The 20,649-nt window shown below is 36.5% G+C and overlaps 1 protein-coding gene across 3 annotated transcripts; it reads left to right on the top strand.

Moving 5' to 3' along the window:
• Positions 1 to 697: 697 nt before the first annotated feature.
• Positions 698 to 16,832, top strand: ccdc120b (coiled-coil domain containing 120b). 3 transcript variants are annotated; one of them, XM_039674019.2, is made up of 11 exons: positions 698 to 1,065; positions 9,362 to 9,476; positions 9,567 to 9,668; positions 10,337 to 10,467; positions 10,877 to 10,984; positions 11,059 to 11,146; positions 12,962 to 13,018; positions 13,145 to 13,301; positions 13,396 to 13,497; positions 14,421 to 15,434; positions 16,289 to 16,832. In XM_039674019.2, exons 3-11 carry the CDS (start codon positions 9,620 to 9,622, stop codon positions 16,386 to 16,388), a joined length of 1,806 nt encoding a protein of 601 aa, XP_039529953.2. In that variant the 5' UTR covers positions 698 to 1,065; positions 9,362 to 9,476; positions 9,567 to 9,619; the 3' UTR covers positions 16,389 to 16,832. The 3 variants fall into 3 exon arrangements, with proteins under 3 accessions (XP_039529953.2, XP_039529951.2, XP_039529952.2); XM_039674017.2 differs by having other exon boundaries at positions 700 to 1,065; positions 11,059 to 11,179; XM_039674018.2 differs by lacking the exon at positions 698 to 1,065 and adding an exon at positions 6,356 to 6,794 and having other exon boundaries at positions 11,059 to 11,179.
• Positions 16,833 to 20,649: the final 3,817 nt, after the last annotated feature.

Here is a 20,649-nt window from a genome sequence, read left to right on the forward strand (position 1 = left end):
AGGCATTATCTAATTAATAAATTCACTCATTTGCATACATTTATAGAACAGAAAACTGAACATTAAATAAAGCCAGGTTCAAAATTATTGTTTCATTTTGGTGACATACTAGAGTTAAAGGTTTTCCCAGACAGGATTTTGGTCTGAAAGTCAATTTTCACCCCGTTTCTAGGAATGAAACAGTATAAATCTGTGTGCAATGATATATGGGAAAAAAAAAACAAAAAACAACAACTTCTGAATAAAACTGATTTTGGGGTAAGTGCTGGCTTAGTCTACTATAAAATATATTTTGAGAAATGTTTGTAATTGAAATCTAAAAAAAACAGCCTGTAGTGTCTTATCTTAATGAGGCCTCACTCAGTAACGAAATTTAAATGCTAGACTTTTAAAAAGTATCACTGATGTTAGATTAACTAAAAGTGTCTTTAACACACGTTGCAGGCAGCATCCACAAGTACATTTTCTCCTGCGGTATCACGGATCAAATATGCAATACACACATGCGCTCCAGGGGGCGCCATAACAGTAACTGCTGCACCTCTGCATTCAAATCATGCGAAGTTGAACTTCAAATTAAAATTTGTTTTTCATTATGTAGCTAGTTAGTAAAATACTATCATTTATAATATATGAATATCGACCTATCTAAACAGTCATTGCACATGAAAAGTCATTCACTAGAATGTGCACATGTATTTTCGTTTTTAGATTTTCGTTGCGAACTTAAACATCAAGAAAGCAGTGCTGGTCTCAGTTCAGACTTCAGAGTCCGAATATTGGGCAATTGGGTCTATTTAAATAGGCAAGAATGAAAGAGTTAATCAGACAAGTGGATGCGTGTTGCTCTTCCCTGTTTGCCAGTCTCGTTCCAGAGGTGTGACAGTGCTTTACTGTGGATAACTGGGATGGATGCTAAAATGTGAGAAAGGATGTTATAATAGCCTATATCATTGTGCTGGCGTTATGCAGGGACCCATAGGCTACGTTTTTCATAAAGGGGAGGATGTGATCTGCAAGATGTGACTGAGGAGAGCCGCAGAAGAATATTAATTGGCATCGCAGGTCTGTGTGCATGGTCTTTTCGATATCTTGTATGAAACGTCGCCTTTTCTCAAACAGACAGCATGTATGGGAGGAATATTTGAAGCAATAATCAGTTGATTTATATATGATTTTGAGATTTCACCTAACGTATGCTCCCTAAATGCAGGGACGCATGAGGAGAAATCTGCCTCCTGTCGTGTTAGATTTCTAGGACCTATTTTGTGTTGTGTTAAATATTTGTATTGAAATGTCTTGTCATTGAAAACCAGCGTTCAATATCGTCTCATTCATCCAGCATGTAGTTCTGCTGATGAAAGCGTCGCGCGTGGCTTTAAATGGGATTTTCCGTGGCATGTTGCTATGCGATGGATTAATGCTGCAAAACAGTCACACGCCTGTTATTGTCTTGGATTGATTAACAGTAGCCTAAATGTGTCGTAAACGTGTCAATGTATTTGTTTCGGGTAAGCCACAAGTATCAATATTGCGATACTACTATTTATCCAGGCGTGTGTCTCGGTTTGATTCATTTTAGATGATTCGAATCTTTTGAATCAGTTACAGTAAAAAGATTTGTTCAGTGACCCTTTCCGCAGAGTACATCGTCATTAACTGGCCTGTCTGAATTCTGAATTCGGAGGTATAATAGCAGGTATAATAATATAAACTAAAGTGTAACAGTATGCTAATTTCAATTAATTTCGTGTGTCTTGACTGAGTTGTTCAGTTGATTCATTGCAAACACTGAGTCGTTAGAAAGTCTTTCGTGAGGCAAATCTACCAAATGAGGGATTGCGCTTCCAGCTATACTAAATTTTGTTTCATGTTTTTTCCCCCTCAGGTCAATAGCATCAATATCATCTACAAAATTAATTTAGTAGCCTATCAAAAAATATTATCGCTCTACCGTGATGCCACGGTATTTTTGTGTAAGAATGCCAGCATCGGTGCTTTTTTTTAATATTATCATTTTTGAATTAACTTCTATATTTCAGTTTTAATTTTAGTTTACTTTTTAGTATTTTATGTATTTCTATTAAACTTCTATTTACTTTTACTTAAATATAATTTTAGTACTTCAAATGTTTAGTGCTGTCAAATCACATCTAACATAAAAGTTTATAAATATAATGTCTGCATTATTAATATTATTAAGATATAATATCTGCCTATTAATTTACTACTTTTGATTTTATTTTATTTGAATGATTTTCTCATTTTCGTTGACGTTTTTCATCTTACATTTACTTTTATTTCTTCTTTGTTTCAATTACTGAAAACTATTTTTAATCATTTTAGATTTAACAACACTGAACCAGACAAAAAGCACTCATGACTCTTGTAGAGGTGTGGCAATTATATTATGTGTTTTTTTTTTTTTACAATGCTACACTTTCCTCCATCCCACATCATAATGCTTTTGTATGACAATCAGCAGATTTGCCCATTCATTCAAATGAGATTCACATTTTGCCTGTCATTGCACATAATGAACTGCACTTCTATAATTGAAGCTCTTGAGTTGAGCTCCCTCTCTCAAGTCTCACTATGTTCACTGCTAGCTGAGGATGATGTACGTGGTTTGAAGTGTCTAGACTCTGAGTCACTCTGCTTTGCACAGCAGCACAGATTTCTTGCTCCACCTAGACCTGTGTATTTTCAGCAGATCTCCTTTTTCTGACCTCCTCCCTCTCCAGGGTGCAACAGCAATAAAGAGTTCAAACTGAGTCAATTGTGGCTTGATGTTGTAGCCATGTGTAGACAAGCAGGCACAAAAGACTCATGCTGGGAATTTCAGGGTAACATCGTTTAAGCTTGTTATATTTTCAACCCGTCTTGTAGCTTGCAGGGTTTTGAAATATGTTAGAAGTGACAATAGAGGCAACAACTACATGCTGAAAAAAACATAAATGTCTTGACAAAACATTTTTCAAAATAGAAGACAAAGTCATGACAGAATGATTACAGAAGTTTTAATTTTTGGGCGAAAACTATCACTTTAAAGTCTTGAGTCATCACCACTAATTACAGTGCAGGGTGTAAGTGTTAGTGTCCAAACAAATGGCTTTCTGTTATCTGTCCGGCTGCCGTGTTGTCTGACCCCAGGACAGGGTCTGAGGTGGCAAAACACTGTCTCCACCCCGGCTAGGCTGTGAATATACATGTTTTCACAGAGGGATTTACCACAGTGTTGCCAAGCTGTGGTCAGCTTTGTTGCAGACTGTCTGTTTTGTCTTTGTTTATCCAGTAGCAAAGAAAACACGGAGGGAAGAATTTCATCTTTGGGTGGACAAGAAAGAGGATTGAGCAATTACTCAGGCAGAAATAACACAAATTTAAGCCGCCATTCGACTATTCTACGTGAGAGTTTGCTTCATGTTGGCTTTTGTAAGGCTTTGATGTTCTGTAGTGCAATACTGTTCACATCATCTCTGACTTGAAACAATTTTTCATCTAAAAGGATAATAGTTTTACCTACTTGGCTGCTCCTAACTTAATCTAACAAAACATAGTGTCATGTTAAGTTCACGCTTGTTCAGACAGATAAATATTCTAGAAGAAACCGATATTTTTACTTATTTTAAAAGACCTAAAAATATTGTTCCAAACCTGAATGACATTCTTACTTCTGTGGAACACAAAAGAAGAGTTTAAAAAAAAAAATAGGAGCGGCATCAGTTCATGATTGATGTCGATGCTTATATTGAAAGTCAATGGGGTCCAACGTTGTTTTGAAGCCTAAGGGCAGAACAAAGTCATACAGGTTTTTGTTGTTGCTAACTTTCCCTTTAAGAATTAATATAAATAAGAATAAGAGGCCATATGATCCCTAATACAAACATTTGCATATTAATGGACCAGTGACATCGTCATAATGCTACCTTACCTCACACATGTTGTAGGAAAGCTTTTTGTCACTTACTTTATGACAGACTATAAAAAAAATAAGGATATACAGTAATATACTTGTTTAATGTTCATAGAAGATCACTTGTAGGGTCACTGAATAAACAGACAATCTGTGAAGTCTATATTATAAAGTGCTTAATAGGGCAGGTCCTTGGGTCGAACATAGTGATTGTTGTTTGACCCCTGTAACTTGATCTGCAGAGATCAAAGCACGAGAGAGTAGAGGTTGGCAGGACAGCAGCTGGTTGTTCTTGAGAATCAGATGTAAGGAGGAAGGTTCACTCCTGGTCAAACTTGCTTAGATGAAGGAACCGTATTTCATTATATTGAGCACAGTCCTCTTTTATTAGTTCTGCCCTTAACTAATGGTGTTTGAGATTACTTTTGACAACTTGGTTCACAAATCACTGCTATAGGGTTACACAGTTCAGTCATTAAGGAATAAAACAGACTCCACTTGCAGGGTTTTTCCTTTTATGCTCATTAAGTTTAAAGTGCCCCTATTATGCTATTTTAAATTTAGCTTTGGAGGTCTACTACAGCAGGTTTACATTCAAAAGTAAAAAAACACTTTAATTTTCTTATAATATACATTGCATACCCTCACAGTGTCTGAAACACTCAATAAAGGATTAATAAAGACTCTCTAAACCCTTACTGTGCTCTGATTGGTCAGATGGCCCAGTCTGTTGGGATTTGGCTTACAGCGAATGTCTGAAACAAAACGGCCATTAACATATCTGAATTTCAGCTCAGGAGGCTTCCTCAGCACTTGCAAACAGTAACAATGGTGTCGGGTTTACCCTATCAAATCCAGTGTGAGTCCTCATCCTTTGGAAGTGCATGCAAAATGGAGTCGCAGCACAGAAAACTGCTTCTTCTCGACATGTCGACATGTTGCTACAACATGTTGCTTCTCAGTTTGAGGGCAGGAAAAAGTAGACGTTCTTTAATCATAGGAGAGTCGTGACTCGTGAATGTAATGGCGTATTGTTGTGTTTAATGTAGAAATGTGTTATTCAAAAATGTACATACATTTCTTTCATAGTTTAGATTATAGCCTACAGTGAAATTTATAAATACTTATATAGCCTATATATTCAGAACATAAAAAAATAAGCAGGAACGAACGAACTATAGGCTATACATATCTTATATTGGATATTAACATAGTTTAAATCGCGGCAGAAGCTTCAGGTTGGTAGTCAAGCCATTGTTGTCTATCTTTTTTTATTTTATTTATTATTGTTGTCTATCTGTACTTTCGGGGTTCTTCTCACCGGAGGCCCTCGCTTTCGATTTCAAAATGGCAGCTACGTGAAATCAGCAATCAGTGTATTGTAGCATTTTGTAACCGATAGTAACGCTGCGCTTGTGACCCAGAAACATTCTTCATTGCATCTCTGTTGTATTTTGAACCCTGAAGTGATGCAATGGCCAAAGAAAGACAGAGTGAGAAGGAGCGTAATCTCCCAGCTGTAATCCTCTGATTCTTTGTAGTGCCAGAGCCTATTGGTGTGCTAAAACAGGCTAGTGCAAATGAGAGACAGGTCATGACAAGTCCTTGGAATTGCCTTTGTCTGCTTTGAGAAAGCACTTCTCCCCCAAGCGCTAATCTCAGCCCCTCCAATTTCTATAAGGTCTCATGGTCACACATCCCTCTGCTATGCCAATTCACTATGCTGTCGTGTGGATGAAAAGTGTGTCATACATTTTTAAGCTGCATGTTCGTTTCATCATGATCATGTCATTTTATGTGATAGTGTTGCAGTATTTGTTAGAAATACTAACTGATCCCAAAAACTTTAACTATTTTAGAAGCTGGTCTTTCATATACATTTTTGTTTCAATGAATTCAATGTTTTGTATACAGAGAATGTATGATTCTTAGAAGATCCAACCCTAAAATTAAATAAAGTCAGGTAACTTGTAAAGCACATAAACTCATTTTACGTAAAAAAGAAAAAGAAAAAAAGAAAAAAAAGGAAAAAAAAAGAAAAGAAATTTGTCAAAATTGCACTTTTTTAATTCAAAGAGAATGCATGGTGACCAAAGGGTCAGCTTCAAAAAGGACACTAATTTATATATATATATATATATATATATATATATATATATATATATATATATATATATATATATATATATAGCCTATATATATAGCCTATATATATATATATATATATATATTGGCTATTCTAAAGGGATAGTTCGCCCAAAAAAAAAATTCTTGAATTGCTGTAACCGAACAGTTTTGATGAACCACAGTTTTTTTTTTTTTTTTAATATGCTACAATTGAAGTCCCTGAGGTCCCTGAATTTTTTGCTCATGTTCTTCGAAATTTCGTCTTTTGTCTGTGACGTTTAAGTTAGAAACCATATGGTTGTTACGGACGCCACAGCCTCACCTGTCCACTTTTTAGATCAAACCATTGAACTTGTCGATATAATCTGCATTTATATAGCTTATTTGGACTTGAATTCGATTTTATATACAGCCGAATTGCCTTGACAGACCCAAATTTAATTTATATATAACTTAAAATGTATAATAAAATGTACTTGTGTAGGCTAAGTTTAATATTTTATTGGCATTTTATGAGTGTGTAACCCCCGTCAGCGCATGTAAATGGTTTCGTCCTTGTTGCCTTTAGGGCTCGTAGAAATTACTGCCTGAGTTGCAACGTCTGCAAAGAAGAGACGCGATAAACATTTGACGTTGTGCATTGAAGACACCTTTCTAGAGTAATATGTTAATTAAATCGGACATGTAATGAAATAATGTAATGAAAATCTCTCCTCTTCGGATATCTTCTTTGTGACTTAATTTGGTCAAGGTAAGTCCTTGTAACTGCACAAAAAGTTTCTCCAGTAGCTCACGCGTGTCACATGTGATACATAATTGCTTTCAAAATGTTAGATAAGTTAATTGAAATTATTTTTTTCTCTCGTTTGACTTGCGTTTGTTGTTTAGTTGATGATAATAAGTGATAACAATCTATAAAATTAAAATCTTAGCCAAGAATAGCGCATCTTTTATATTCACAAATCGGTTACGTTGATTTTGTGAGTTCTTCATTTTCAGAAGGTGTTTAATTGACACTCGGATGTCCTGTAGAATAGATCGAGCTACTCTTATGCTTGGAGTCACAGCTGTGTATACAGTCTCATCTGCCACCACAGCTGTCATTAACATGGCAATTCACACACTCGTATGTTTTGTTAGATGCTTGTAAACATTATCAGATCAGTTATTTCAAATAGACAGTTATGTATCAAAAAACAATTGAGGTGAAAGTTCGCCACGTATAGGCATGAATTAGATTTTTTTTTCCATTACATTTTTTTGTCATAAGTTGTTCCAAACCTGAATAAGATTATTTCTCCCATGAAACACAAAAAGAGGCTGAAGTTTACAGCCAGTCAGTCACCATTCACTTTGATTGCATTTTCTCTGTTCTGCTGAAAGCACCTACACTGTAAAAAAATATTTTCATGATTTGTAATCACATTTTTTCTTTTGTCAAATCAACTTAGATAATTTATAGTTCAGATAACATATACTATTTTGAGTTTCTGATGATTAAATCAATCTCCTCCATTGTATTAACTCAATTTTTCCATTTAAATTAACTTAAAATTTTAAGGCAACCAAGTTACTTATTTTTTTAAGTTAAACCAGCAATATTTTTTACTGTGTACTTTTGTGAATGTTTTCTTCACATCAATGTGAGCAGATTGTACTAATTTTGGCTGATGAATGTTACCCCTTAACCAGGGTTTTTAACCAATTGGCGACTCTACGCTATACCAAAATTGTACCTCAAAATTAAACTTTGATATACACAACACAGGCACATGAATAAGAAATCTTGTAAATGCATACATTTTTAATTAATTAAACTTTCCCAGTGTTTATTTTTCAGAGATTTCTATCACTATGCTTGTAGTTGCATTTTGGTATTTCCTTTAGTATTTTTTTTTCGTCTCGTTTTTATTTGTGAGACAGTAATGAATAATCTCTGGTTCTCTTGCTTTTCCCTATCTCACACTTTATCTCTTTCACATATTGTTTCCCAGGACATTGGGTGCTTTGTCATCAAATTCCCACAAATCCCTTGTTTATATCTCTCTCATAGTTTTCTCTGAGTCAGGTTTTGATCTCTGAGCATTTATCCTCCCTCTTCTATCCTCCTATCATGCTCTCTGCCAGGTCTCTACAAGAGCCGAGATGTGCGATATAAGCATGTGTCTGCCAGATGTGCTTATAGTATTTTGAAGAATCTTATTCGTTCAGTTGTTCTGTTGTGGAGAATGAGAGCAGCTTTTTTTAAATATATTTTGCCCTTTTTTTGATTTATAATTGCAATATTTATTTTTACATACTTACACTTGCTATTCTTTGTTGTCTGTTTACCCTGCACATGATGGTTTTATGTCTTGTTTTGTTGTTGGGTGCATTCCCAGCATCCATCGTACCACATGACCCATGCCACTTCCTTATAAACAAAAACACATTCTGCTCGTTCTGCCAGCAGTCTTGCCAGCAGGCTTTATAACCTGAGTGTGATTCATGAACAGACTGTTTTGTGCCATTTGGCATGTGAATTTTTTTGTCTTGTTTGTGAAAGTACAGTGGATTCAAACACATTTTAAGTGGATGTCAGTATGCAAGTTATTGTATGTCATTAAATGCATTGACATGAAAATTTACATCTTTACCCTTTATTTTAATATTTAAAACATTGTGTTCAAGATTTGTAAGTGTATTGGGTAGTCGTACTTGTAAGTCAATTGTTTTATTTGTGATAAATACCGAACTTTAACTTAATGTTCTGACTTAATCTTTGGCCAGGCTGTCATACAAAGAAATTATGAATACATGCTAAAACGACAGAACCAACTAAATATTAATAATTGATTATGGGTTTTTTTTAATGCATTTTTGCATAGTAAAATAAAATATGTGGCTGTAGTTACCTCTATTGGTTGTGAGACTCAAAATGTTTCTGCAACAATGTTGTAGCATTGTTGGATAACCTGGGTTTCCATAATGACCTTATATAAGCTTTCACACCCTCGGTCATGTTACCCTCTAATGACTAAGAAAATATATATTTATATATATATTTAAATGACTGATTTAGTGGCACAGCAACGATTCAAGTATAAAAACGATCACCATCTTTTTTCATTTATTTTGATAGCACTATTTGCCTCTCTAAATTAATGTGTTCTGTTGTCTTTAAATTGCATTTTGAGTCAGAACAAGCCATTAACCTCCCATAAGCCATCATTTAGAGGACTGAGTTACAGCCAGAAGTAAAAAAAAAACAAAAAAAACTTGGGAACATATTGAAGTTATTAGTGTATAACAATTATTCTTTTTTTCTTCCACACTAAGGGCTCAGCAATAAATTGAGAAGTCGCACTGTGGCTCCCTCCGCAGTCCACCGGGATACTGCAGTATTGTGGCCCTCTACACTGAATAACATGCCTCACATGACTCAAACTAAAAGGTGATGGGAGGGTCTTCTCAGATCAGTCTCAGTTCATTGGTATTTTAATTTAGACATGTTCATTAGATATACATTTGTCTTTGTCCACAGGAGCTGAGGGTTAATTGGGAGCTAAATTCACAAGACTTCCTGAAATACATTAAATGGAGGTCAAAGGTCACCTGATCACTGCCATGGGCTTAGGCGCTCCAGGTAAGCCTACTTAATTCCTTGTTGAGAATCCCTTATGGAAAGGAGGGATGCACAGTATATATTATATATTTTGTGTTGCTTGATATTGGGGGCTTATTTGTACCATTTAAACCTATTTATTTTAATTTGTGTATGTTTAAATCATACACACTTTCTGTCAGGATCACTATCGTCAAATACGATTGACAGTTAGCATACAGTTAGGATTGGCGGTATGGTTAGAGCAGCAATAACCCTCCTTAGGGTAAACAGAATAGAACCAAACATGAATGTATGCAGATATAATTAATTAAAATTTTAAAGTACAACATAATTTGAGACTTTACTCTGATTCAAAGGGCAACCAGAAGGCCAAATACTTACTGCACAAAAGAGGAGCTGGGGATGGAGGAGGGTAATTAGCTCCTGAGAAACGCAATAGGTGCTGATAATACTGAAGGAGCTTATTCATGTATACAGTGATAGGTGTCGTATTCCTGTAGGTAGACATGGATCAGCTGACGCGAGCTTGACTAACGTGACCTGTCAGAACTGACGCTTGAATCACTTTTGATTAATTTAATACATCATTGATTAATACAATTATTACTGACCCCAAAATGTGTACACTTAGAATGGATTTATACAACTTTGGCTCTCTGTCTCATGCACATTGTGTTCGTTCACAGATGTCAAGGGCTGTCAGGACAGCAAGCTTCAAGCAGAGCGAGTCACAGAGCTGCAGGAGCGAAAACAGAGTCTGCAGAGCCTTTTGAACAGTCGTCTCGGAGAGCTGCGCCAAGTGTGTCTTCTGGAGGCAGTAAGATGGTTTATTCAATTTTGGAACAGTATTTTACTTCTAGTTAGTCGCTATAAAACAGTATTCTCTCAAAGAAACAAACACAAAACGATGACTTCAACAGTGAAGGAAATGTGCATCGGGCTGATTCACAAAGTTTCTAGGTCTGCATGATTTTTTATTCTTTTTTTTTTCTCCCTCTCGGTTTTAAAAGCAAATTTTCTTATTTGATGTTCGAAGTTTAGGTGTTAGGATTTGCATTTAAAGAACTGTTTGTTATTAAGGGGTGTTTTATATGTAGATCATGTACAAAAAAATCTGAACTAGGTGTACTTATTAGAACCATCTGTTCTAACGAATGGCAACAAACAGCGCAATATTCCCCTAGTGAAGTGATTGAAACAAAGTAACATTTTAAATGTCTGTACAGGAGCTCACAGGGAAGCTTCCACAGGATTTTCCTTTAGGAGACGGGGAAAGACCTCCCTTTGTTCAGCGCCGTGCTGGCCTGACCCCTCATGTCACCTCAAAAGGAGAGGTGAGTCTGTTTGCTGAAAGCTAATAAAAGTAACAGTTTAATACAATAATAACCATATCTGTTTTTCTATGTAGGATGACCCAGGTCAGAGAAGGCAGATGAAGGCTCTCTTCAGTGGTGCCCTGCGCCGGAGCATCGATTATGATAAAAACACATTGCACAGTAAGAGGACTGTTCATCGGGGATGTCACACGGGTAACAACACACACAAGCACAATTTATATTCTGGTTAACATTGGTTATTTGGTACAAAATACATACATTGGGAATGGCTCTACAGGTAACCAAGTAATTTATCCTCACTATGTGTAACGAAGGCACAGAGGTATCCAATTGCAGCTTTATTGGGAATGGTCAACAGGCAGGGTAAATTAACAGCAGACAAGATCAACAGAGTGAGCAAAGAGCAAGATAAGGTCACAGGCAAAGGTCAGGGCAGGCAGAGAATGATCAGAGGTCGGGGTACACAGTCCTAGGTCAGTAATCAAATAAGCAGACACAGCGATAAACACATGACATGAAAGCTAGGGCAGGGCGATACTTTGCAGAGAAGTGGTGTGTGGAAATGGCTTTTATGTGTGTGTGTAAATGAAGTGCAGTGTGTGTGCAATCAGTGCAGTGCAGGTGTATGGTGTTTGGTGTAATCAGTCCAGGGAGGTGTATGATGGGAAATGTAGTCCAAGTAAACCCATGAGTGTGTGGCTAATCGTGACACTATGCAAGACTATTGTTTTGCTTGAAAAGGAAAATGTTGTAATGTTGACAGCCTTTGATATAAATGACTTGATTATATGTTTTTAACTAATAGCTTACTCCAACAGAACATATTTATAAAAACTTGTGCCATCGGACACATTTGAATGAATTTTTAATTTTATTTAAATTGATATACTTTTATTCACAAGAGCTGTGTTCACCCTCAACAAATTGTTGCACAACGTTTTGCGTTGAACACACTGTTCTGATGATGCAACAGTTGCAACTATGGCAGCTGAGAAGGCCATTCTTTGTGTTCTTTGTGAAGAATTTTCGGGGCATGATGAAGTCGGTATAAATGTGTTTAATACTACAAATTATGCTTAATGTTACTGTATTTGCCGCCCAGAACAAAAGAGAACTTCCCAATTGAATGAAGGGATTTGAGGAAACTGAAATGGAAGCACACATCTTACTTTATTCAGACTAAAACATTTAGCCTAACATACTGACTTTATTTGTAGTTCACCCTGTTTTAATACCCTGTATTTTCTTTCTCATTTTTAGGAAAAGCACTTAATTACCATTGTTTATTTCTATACCAAATGTCATACACTTGCAATGCAGCTAAAAATATAAACATCATTATGTTGATATCCTATATTTTTACAATAAAACTTATGACAAACATGTCTTCCAATATCCTCAGTTTTTCCGTATACTGACCTGCATCGAACACATTTATAATACTTTCCTCATTGTGTAACTCATTGTGCAAGTTCACTTTAATACCACATGCTTTATATACACCTAAATTGCTGCTGATGATTGGATTGCGGTTCTGACACACCCACCAAACAAGAGAAAGCGTTTCTCAAACCCTGTTGCACAGCGGTGCACGCCGATTCCAGGAAACCGTTTTGAACTTGAACGTGCCCCTGGACGCATTAAAGTAATCAAAAGTGACAGTAAAGATATGTACAGTGTTGCAAAAGTGTTTTCAACTTCGATAATAATAATTTTCTTGAACACCAAATCAGCATATTAGAATGATTTCTGAAGGATCATGTGACGATTGGAGTAATGCCATCACATAAAAAAACAATATTACATTAAGCAAAAAAAAATCTTTCCAACCCTAAACTGTTAAACAGTAGTGTAAACAATTGACTATAACTATTGAGTCAAGAAACAGTTTCATCTCATGATATATAGACAGTAAGAAATCTGTTCTTTGTGCAGTTATTTTAATGGAATTAATGTCATTTTTAATATTTTCAGAGGAAACTGTGAAGTCAGATAGCAGTTCAATGTCAGACTCAACATCACATGACAACGGTGAGGCCTTTTAACATTATAAAACAATGAATGGACATCTCAATACTCTGATTCATTTTACCACAGGCTTTAGTTTTTGGCAAGCTGTAACTTTGATTTTGTACAACTGTCAACTGTGGTTTACAGAGGATTCGTCTCCCAGTGTGGCACCTGAGCATCGCTCCTTGTCTCACCCCCGGCTGGCCCCAGGCAGTCCTGACAGTAGGCTCTGTAGGAAGCTGTCGCCTGTGGAGATCTACTACGAGATGAGGACTCGTCGCAACTCAGCCTCAAGCTCTGTGAGGTGAGCGGAGGGGAGGAAGGGAGGTTTTCACAAGCTGAAATGGGTAAGGTTTACCCTACAATTAAAACTTATGAATGTATGAATGTTCATCCAGCCCGAGTGACTCGATGCCAAGAAGTGCATCCAATGTGGAGGGCAGAAGTGTTCCAGCCACACCGCTGTTGTCCCGCACTGCACCAGTCAGTGTCCATGTGAGGTACTAACTCTTTTCTGACCATTTGTACACTGTAGTGTCTACACTTTGGGTGTGTTCCAAAACCTAATGAGTTGCCTACTGCCTATATAGGCATCTGCAGTGCCTTCTAAGGCAACACACAAACTGGCATTTGCATATCCAGCAACACAGATATAGCACAATCTGCAAGAATTATTCTAATATAGTTTTATATTAGCTTGTTGCGAAGCTAACAATACAATACTCTTATAAGCAGCAAACACATATTTTTGTATGTTTTTGAAACTTGAAAACTTATGCTTACCAATGCTGCATTTAAAAAAATATAGTAAAAACAATATTGTTGTGAACCATTATTATAATTAAAAATAACAAATGTATGTTTCATATATTTTAAAATGTAATTTATTCCTGTGATGCAAAGCTGAATTTCAGGATCGTTACTCCAGGCTTCAGTTTCACGTCACATGATCCTTCAGAAATCATTCTAATATGCTGATTTGTTGCACTGCTTAATACAGTTGCGCTGTTTAATATTTTTGTGTAAACCATGATGCATGTTTTTTTTTTCTTTGAATAAAAAGTTCACAAGCACTTATTTGAAATAGAAATGTTTTATAACATTATAAATGTCTTTACTGCAGCATTTGATAAATTTAATGCGTCCTTGCTGAAAAAAAGAATTAATTTCTTAAAAGAAAATTGTAAAACTGATCCCAAAATTTAGAACATAAAACACACAAATATTGGGAATTAAACAATTTAAAATTACATTTTACTTTTAAAAGCTTTTAGTATGAAGTATGATTTTACGTATTTTACGTTCTTGGTTTGCTCAGTAAAATGCTCCCTAGATCGAGCTTTAGATCCAAATGTGTTTTTTTTATTTTTAAATCTCATTACCACTAATGACTTCTTACTGTCTTATCTTCTCCTTCTGCTAGGCCGGAGATGTCTGGTGGTATTGCACTAAAGCAGTGGTGTGGCAGTCCAGATGTTCCTCAGTTTGTCCCACTGGCATCTTTGGAGGGCTCCTCATCTGAGCGCCGCAGCTGCCCCTACAGCTCCCGCGCTCGCCGTAGCAACAGCTCTGAGGCGCTACTTGACCGCTCGAGTCTCCCTGAGCCCGGCCCTCCCCGCAACGGCATGCCACCCCGAGCTGGACCGTACAAGAGCTCCGAGTCCCTCACGGATGGGAAGCTCCGTCAGATATATCAAGGCAGCCCAGAGAGTCAGATGATGGGCTTTAAAGACCAAGGTCGAATGCGCTCCTCTCTTGGTGGCAGTGGCACTGGTTACAATGAGATTTTGATAGACTACATTTGGGGCAAACAGCAAAAGAGGCCCGTCCAGGCTTCGCAGAACCAGTCAACTGGACGAATCTGGCCGGATTTCTCCACTCCTCAAACGGGCACCCCTCCGCATTATAACGGTTTCTCACATTCGCAGTTACATCTGGCTGCTGCTCCACCTACCTATAGCCCCATGCTACTGCGGGGTCAAGAGTCCGAACCCCGTCGGGTCAAAGTGACACGAACCAAATCCTGCGGACCCTTCATCCCACAGGATGCCGTGTTGTTCTCGGCGTATGATCTGTCACATCCCTCCTCTGGATCCACGACCTCTTCCATTCCCAACCTGCTCCCTCACCACACAGAGCTGTCCACGGCTGCAGCGTTCGGACGCAGGCCGCCTCAGTTCTCTCTGCCCACTCCTGAGGACTCCACCCGCAGTCTGCACAAGGCACTGGCTCTGGAGGGACTCCGGGACTGGTATCTGAGGAACGCCTTAGGCTATTCCACTACGGCCAAAGGTCACGACGGACTTTCCATGCGACACTCACATACTCACCACCACCTAGTGCACCAGCCTCAGTCCACCCCAGCCGACCCACTGTACTCTGTGCACCGTCAAATACCTCAGTCAGCTTCATTTCATGGGCATCCCTTGCATGCCAGGTGAGTTTTTCACATTTCTCTTTCATCCCACAGCAGGGCTCCCATGGTTTTGGAGAAGCTGAAATAATCATTCAAATGACTGGAATTGTTGTGAAAATTACTATAGTAAATACCGTTTTATTGCTGTTTATTATCATAAACATTTTGATTGATCATTAGGTTTGGGAACCATGCTACAAATATGAAATTATAATAATTATTATTATTAGTAGTAGTAGACTACTACTTGTAGTAGTTGCAGTGTTATAAATGCATACAAATATGGCCCTTTTTATCATTTATATTTTGTTATATTAGGGTAAGATGAAATAATATATGTAATATGTTTTTAAAAGACGTTTCTTATGCTCACCAAGACTGCATTTATTTGATTAAAAATATAGTAACAACAGTAATATTATAAAGTATTATAACAATTTAAAGTAATGTTTTTCTATTTTAATATATTTTAAATTAAATGTATTTTTATGACAACGCTGTTCGGCACACATTATTTCAGTCTTCAGTGTCACATGATCCTTCAGAAATCATTCTAATATGCTGATTTGGTGCTTGTTTTTAATATTATCAGTGTAAAAACAAACAAGCAGTTAAGCTGCTTAATATATTTGTTGAAATGAAATTGTTTGATGAATAGAAAAGAACAGCATTTCTTTGAAATAGAAATCTTTTGTAACAATGGAAAAGTCTTTACTGTCACTTTGTAATAATTTAATCCTTGCTGACTTTATATATATATATATATATATATATATATATATCGCAATTGTAAGGAAAAAATGTTATAAGTTAACAAGTTAGACATTTTCTGATGCTGCCATTTTCAGTTTTATCATCTCTCTTCATCATGGCAGGTCCGTGGAGCTCTCTCTCTACCCAGATCCTTTCCCATCAGAGGGGAGCACTCAAAAAGGGTCCGGCTCTGAGCCCCCTTCACCTGGAACACTGGTCTGACTGGCAGCCAACACACCCTAGGGCCTCTAATGAAACATGTTGCAAAATCCAATGCAAAATGTTTCCTTCTTATAGGAATGCACCGGTCTGATACTGTGTTCAAGTAATAGTACTCCTTAAGAAAAACTGATATCATGCACCCTTAGTTTGTAGCATAAAAACTGCAACACAAAGAAAAAAGACAGCAGAACAAATTAGCATTTGGTTGAAGATATATATATATATACAGTATATACACTGCATATATATTATGATGATTTATTATTATATAAATTATATATATTTTTAACAAAGTTCATGTTCAGGTAAGAAGGAGGCGGGAACCCCGAATGCTCAACGTAAAGTATTAATCATAAAACAAACAAATAAGAAAATGAAAGTAAAGCAGCAGCTCCTTGTGGATGACTGCCGCATATAAACGTAATAAATACCAACACAAAAGCCCAGGCCTGGTCCTCTCTCTTCTTGCACTGTTGTCAGTCCTCCTTTTATCCTTCCGGGTCTCCTCCGCCGGACCAGGTGATACTCATTAGCACTCGCTCCGTTCCCACAGCTCTCAAACCCGCTCCGCTTGCCACAATATTATATAAATTACGGCATTATTTAAAGGTACAATTATTGTACAGCATTCATCCCTATTGATTAATCCCTACATTGTTTAGCATACGAGGAGGCGTCTTTAAACAACACAGAACTGAAATAGATCAGTGTGTTGGCTGTCATAGATCTAGCGCTGCACTTGATTGTAAACTGGTGTTTACAAGTTACATTTTGTTTATTTTTCTCCATACTCTGTGTATTAATGGGATGTTATTGTAATGTATATATAATTTGTTTTCAAAATGTATAATTAATCATCTCCACTTCATCCTGAGATATATTTATATATTTTCAGAGAATAAAATAGATTATAAGATATATGTATTCTTAATTACTATTTTGTAAACTAATATGTTTCAGGTTAACAGTCATTTAATTATAGACATGACTATTTTAAGTTTAATGAACTCATGCATTTTAATGTACTATAACAGCAGTGAATGTGTTGCATACTTGTTTGTTTATATCTATATATCTAAATATCTATATGTAGCTATGAAGAGTATGATAAAAGCATTTCATTGAGGACCTTATAGGGATGAGCTTTTTTCTCTTGGAGGGCTTATATTATCTGAAGTTGTAGACATGCAAACAAGCCTATGCCTGGTCTCTAAAATTAACTTTAAAGCTCTAATACAGGGATTTATACCATTTAGTCCGCAGTCATTAATTCCACAATTTCAAAGAACTAGAAATTGACTGTTGACCTAAAATATTGTGATCTTAAACTGAAACGTCAGTTCACACACCAAGTAAAAAATAAAAATCTTAAAACTTGCATGAGAATATTTCAAAATGAAATGATGCATCCCTATGAAATCCTTTACAGAGTCAGAAATATATTAATGTTTATTATAATATAATATTTTTTTTATTTAGTTGTTCTTTTGTTTAAAAAATTTTGAGAAAGAAAACTGTTTGCATATATTTTATACTTTCATGATTAGTCGCATCCGACTTGGCAACCCCTTTAATTGATATTCTACAGTATTCAACAAATATATCTGAGGATTTACTGTAGTTTTCATGTTGAGAATGGCATAAGCTGGTCTTATGTTTGCACTTTTTGGAAGCAAAATACCTTCTAATTGTCTAAACCAGTCAGTATGTCATCAATCTGTTTACTAACTAGTTTGACGACTTGTTACAGTTACTGAGTTGATGGTTTAGTTTTTCTTTAGATTGTTCTTCCTGAAATGGTGTCACGATTATTACCCTTGAAATCAGTCCAATTTGGTGTCCACTATTAAAAACAAGACTGTAGACTAATTTGTCCCTATGTTAAGCCTACGTATTATCGCTAAAATTGCAGAACATAGGTCATATGATGGTTTAAGTTTCAAATTATAATGGTTTATTTAATACTTTGTTAATTAGACTTGAAGAATTCATGTGTATTTACTACTCTTCATGTTGCTGGTTTGTGAGGTGCCTCAAGCTGGTATCTGAAACTCATGACCAAACAGCTGTGCATTGCTAGTCTCTCTTAGTGTTTTTGGTGACATAAATGTCTGTACTGTAATTAATTATAAATAACGAAAAATACCTATATGTAGCAACTTGAAAAAACAATATATATTGTATATTTATGAACTGATCAGATTTTGTATACATATTTATTTGCATAGTATACATGCCTCTTGTTTGTTTCCACCAGCGAAAGAGACTCTTGTTGTCATCTTTATGAATTACTCTGTTTTAGCTTTAAATTGTGCTAGCTTTTAGAATCATAAATGTGTTGCTATAGTTGCTTTTTTTATATACTGTTTACATTGTTTCTTTTTTTTTTTTTTTACATTTCACATCAAGATGGTCTGTTCTGTTGGGGCGGGGGGATCATAATAAAGATCATGATATAAAATCTAATATTTTTTTTCAAAGATGAATCACACCTAAGTGTATGTTTTAATTACAATTCCTGATGTAAGCACAAATTTGGGTTACACAGTACATTCTGAAAGGCTGTTCAGTTCACATTCCTTACGTTCCTTACCATATCTTTGGTCTTTGCTAACATCACTGCATGCCCGCTGAACACTTGGAATGTTTTCAGGCCACTTCAAGTGATTCTCTCCTATTCAAATTGGAGTACAGGCAGTTCTCTTTGATACATGCTTCATTTTTTTGAAAATCTATTCTTATTTCACTGATTTCTATGACTAATACCATGTTTTAAGCATAAATATATCAGAATTTAGTAAGTTAGCTCAATGCACTCAACCCCTTTTAATCACGGTTTGAACCTAGCCTTTGACCTAAGCATTCTTAGTCTGCATTTCTCTGTACATTTAATGTTGAAAATACCCATTACATCAAATATTTCTATCACAACCCTATTCAGGATGAACTGCTGACTCTAGTTTAGCTCCAACCACATCAAGTTTGCAGATGACAAAACTGTGCCAGGCTTCATCAGCAACAATGAAGAAACCGCTACAGACAGGAAGTGACACAACTGGCTGAATGGCACAACCTGTCTCTCAATGTGGGGAAGAAGAAATTGTGATGGACTTCAGGAGAAACTGACTATCAGCAGCTCGACTGTTGAGAGTCAGCAGCACTAAATTCCTGGGGGTGGACACACATCATAGAGGATCTCGCCTGGACCACCAACACTATATCACTTCAAACAGGCCAATCAGCGCCTCCACTTCCTGCGCTATTGCAGGACAGTGAACACAGCTGTAAAGATCATCAGTGTCTCTCTCCCCTTCAAAGGGGACATTTTCTGTGCAAGATGCTCCAGCAAAGCCACCAGTATCGTGAAGAACCCCACCCATCATTCTCACAGTCTCTTTCATCTCTTGCCGTCAGGAAGATGGTAATGGAGCATCAGAGCACGCTCTGCCAGACTCAACAGCTTCTTGCCCCAGGGTGTGAGGGCTTTCAACTCCAGTCACCCCGCTCACCTCTAAAACCCCTGTCCAAACTCCTACATTCTGAACAAGAAGCCGTATACACAGGATGAGTGGCCTGTACAAACCTTCCATCTGTGGTAATACTCTCTTCTCTTTCTCTCTGCACTGGACACTTTAACATCCTCAACATAGGGTAATACAAATGTTTACAATGTACATACACTACAGATGCACCACTGCACTACTGTGTATTGTTACATGTGAAATTCAAATTACATGTCCAGGGTACAGTATTTATGGAAAGTATATGAAGAGTTCAGATGCAAAAGCCTCTAAATGCCATTTGAAATTTTCTTCTTTAATGATGATTTTTATCAAACTTGTATATTTAAGTTCAGTAATTTCACTTAAATAACAATTAATAGGTAATTATCAGTGCCATTTAAGTGAAATTACTGAACTTAAATATACAAGTTTAATAAAAATCATCATTAAAGAAGAAAATTTCAAATGGCATTTAGAGGCTTTTGCATCTGAACTCTTCATATGTAGGCCTATAGTTTTTAGATTATGGTAATGTATAGTTATAGATTAAGTATGTGTACTTGTAGTAAGTGTAACTTGTGTGCTGGGTCTGTGTTCATTTCTGTTGTCATGTGGACTCTTATTTTGAAGTTATTTTCTGTTCCCATTGTCAGATTAGGTCTCTGGCTCCCCTGTTTGGATTATGTTCCTGTTTCTATCTTGGATTATCTTGGTTTTTTGAATGAACTGTTGCTGCACTTGGATTCTCACCTCTCCTC

The sequence above is a fragment of the Pimephales promelas genome, chromosome 21, assembly GCF_988280905.1.
Source record: "Pimephales promelas chromosome 21, fPimPro1.hap1.1, whole genome shotgun sequence".
NCBI classification, from domain to species: Eukaryota; Metazoa; Chordata; class Actinopteri; order Cypriniformes; family Leuciscidae; genus Pimephales; species Pimephales promelas.

What these genes read in the sequence shown, in the direction of transcription:
- ccdc120b (XM_039674017.2), top strand. Translation starts at nt 9,620, where the DNA reads ATGGAGGTCAAAGGTCACCTGATCACTGCCATGGGCTTAGGCGCTCCA. An exon ending in AAGTGTGTCTTCTGGAGGCA is followed by an intron (nt 10,468 to 10,876) that starts GTAAGATGGTTT and finishes ATGTCTGTACAG; the next exon opens with GAGCTCACAGGGAAGCTTCC. An exon ending in GGGCATCCCTTGCATGCCAG is followed by an intron (nt 15,435 to 16,288) that starts GTGAGTTTTTCA and finishes TCATCATGGCAG; the next exon opens with GTCCGTGGAGCTCTCTCTCT.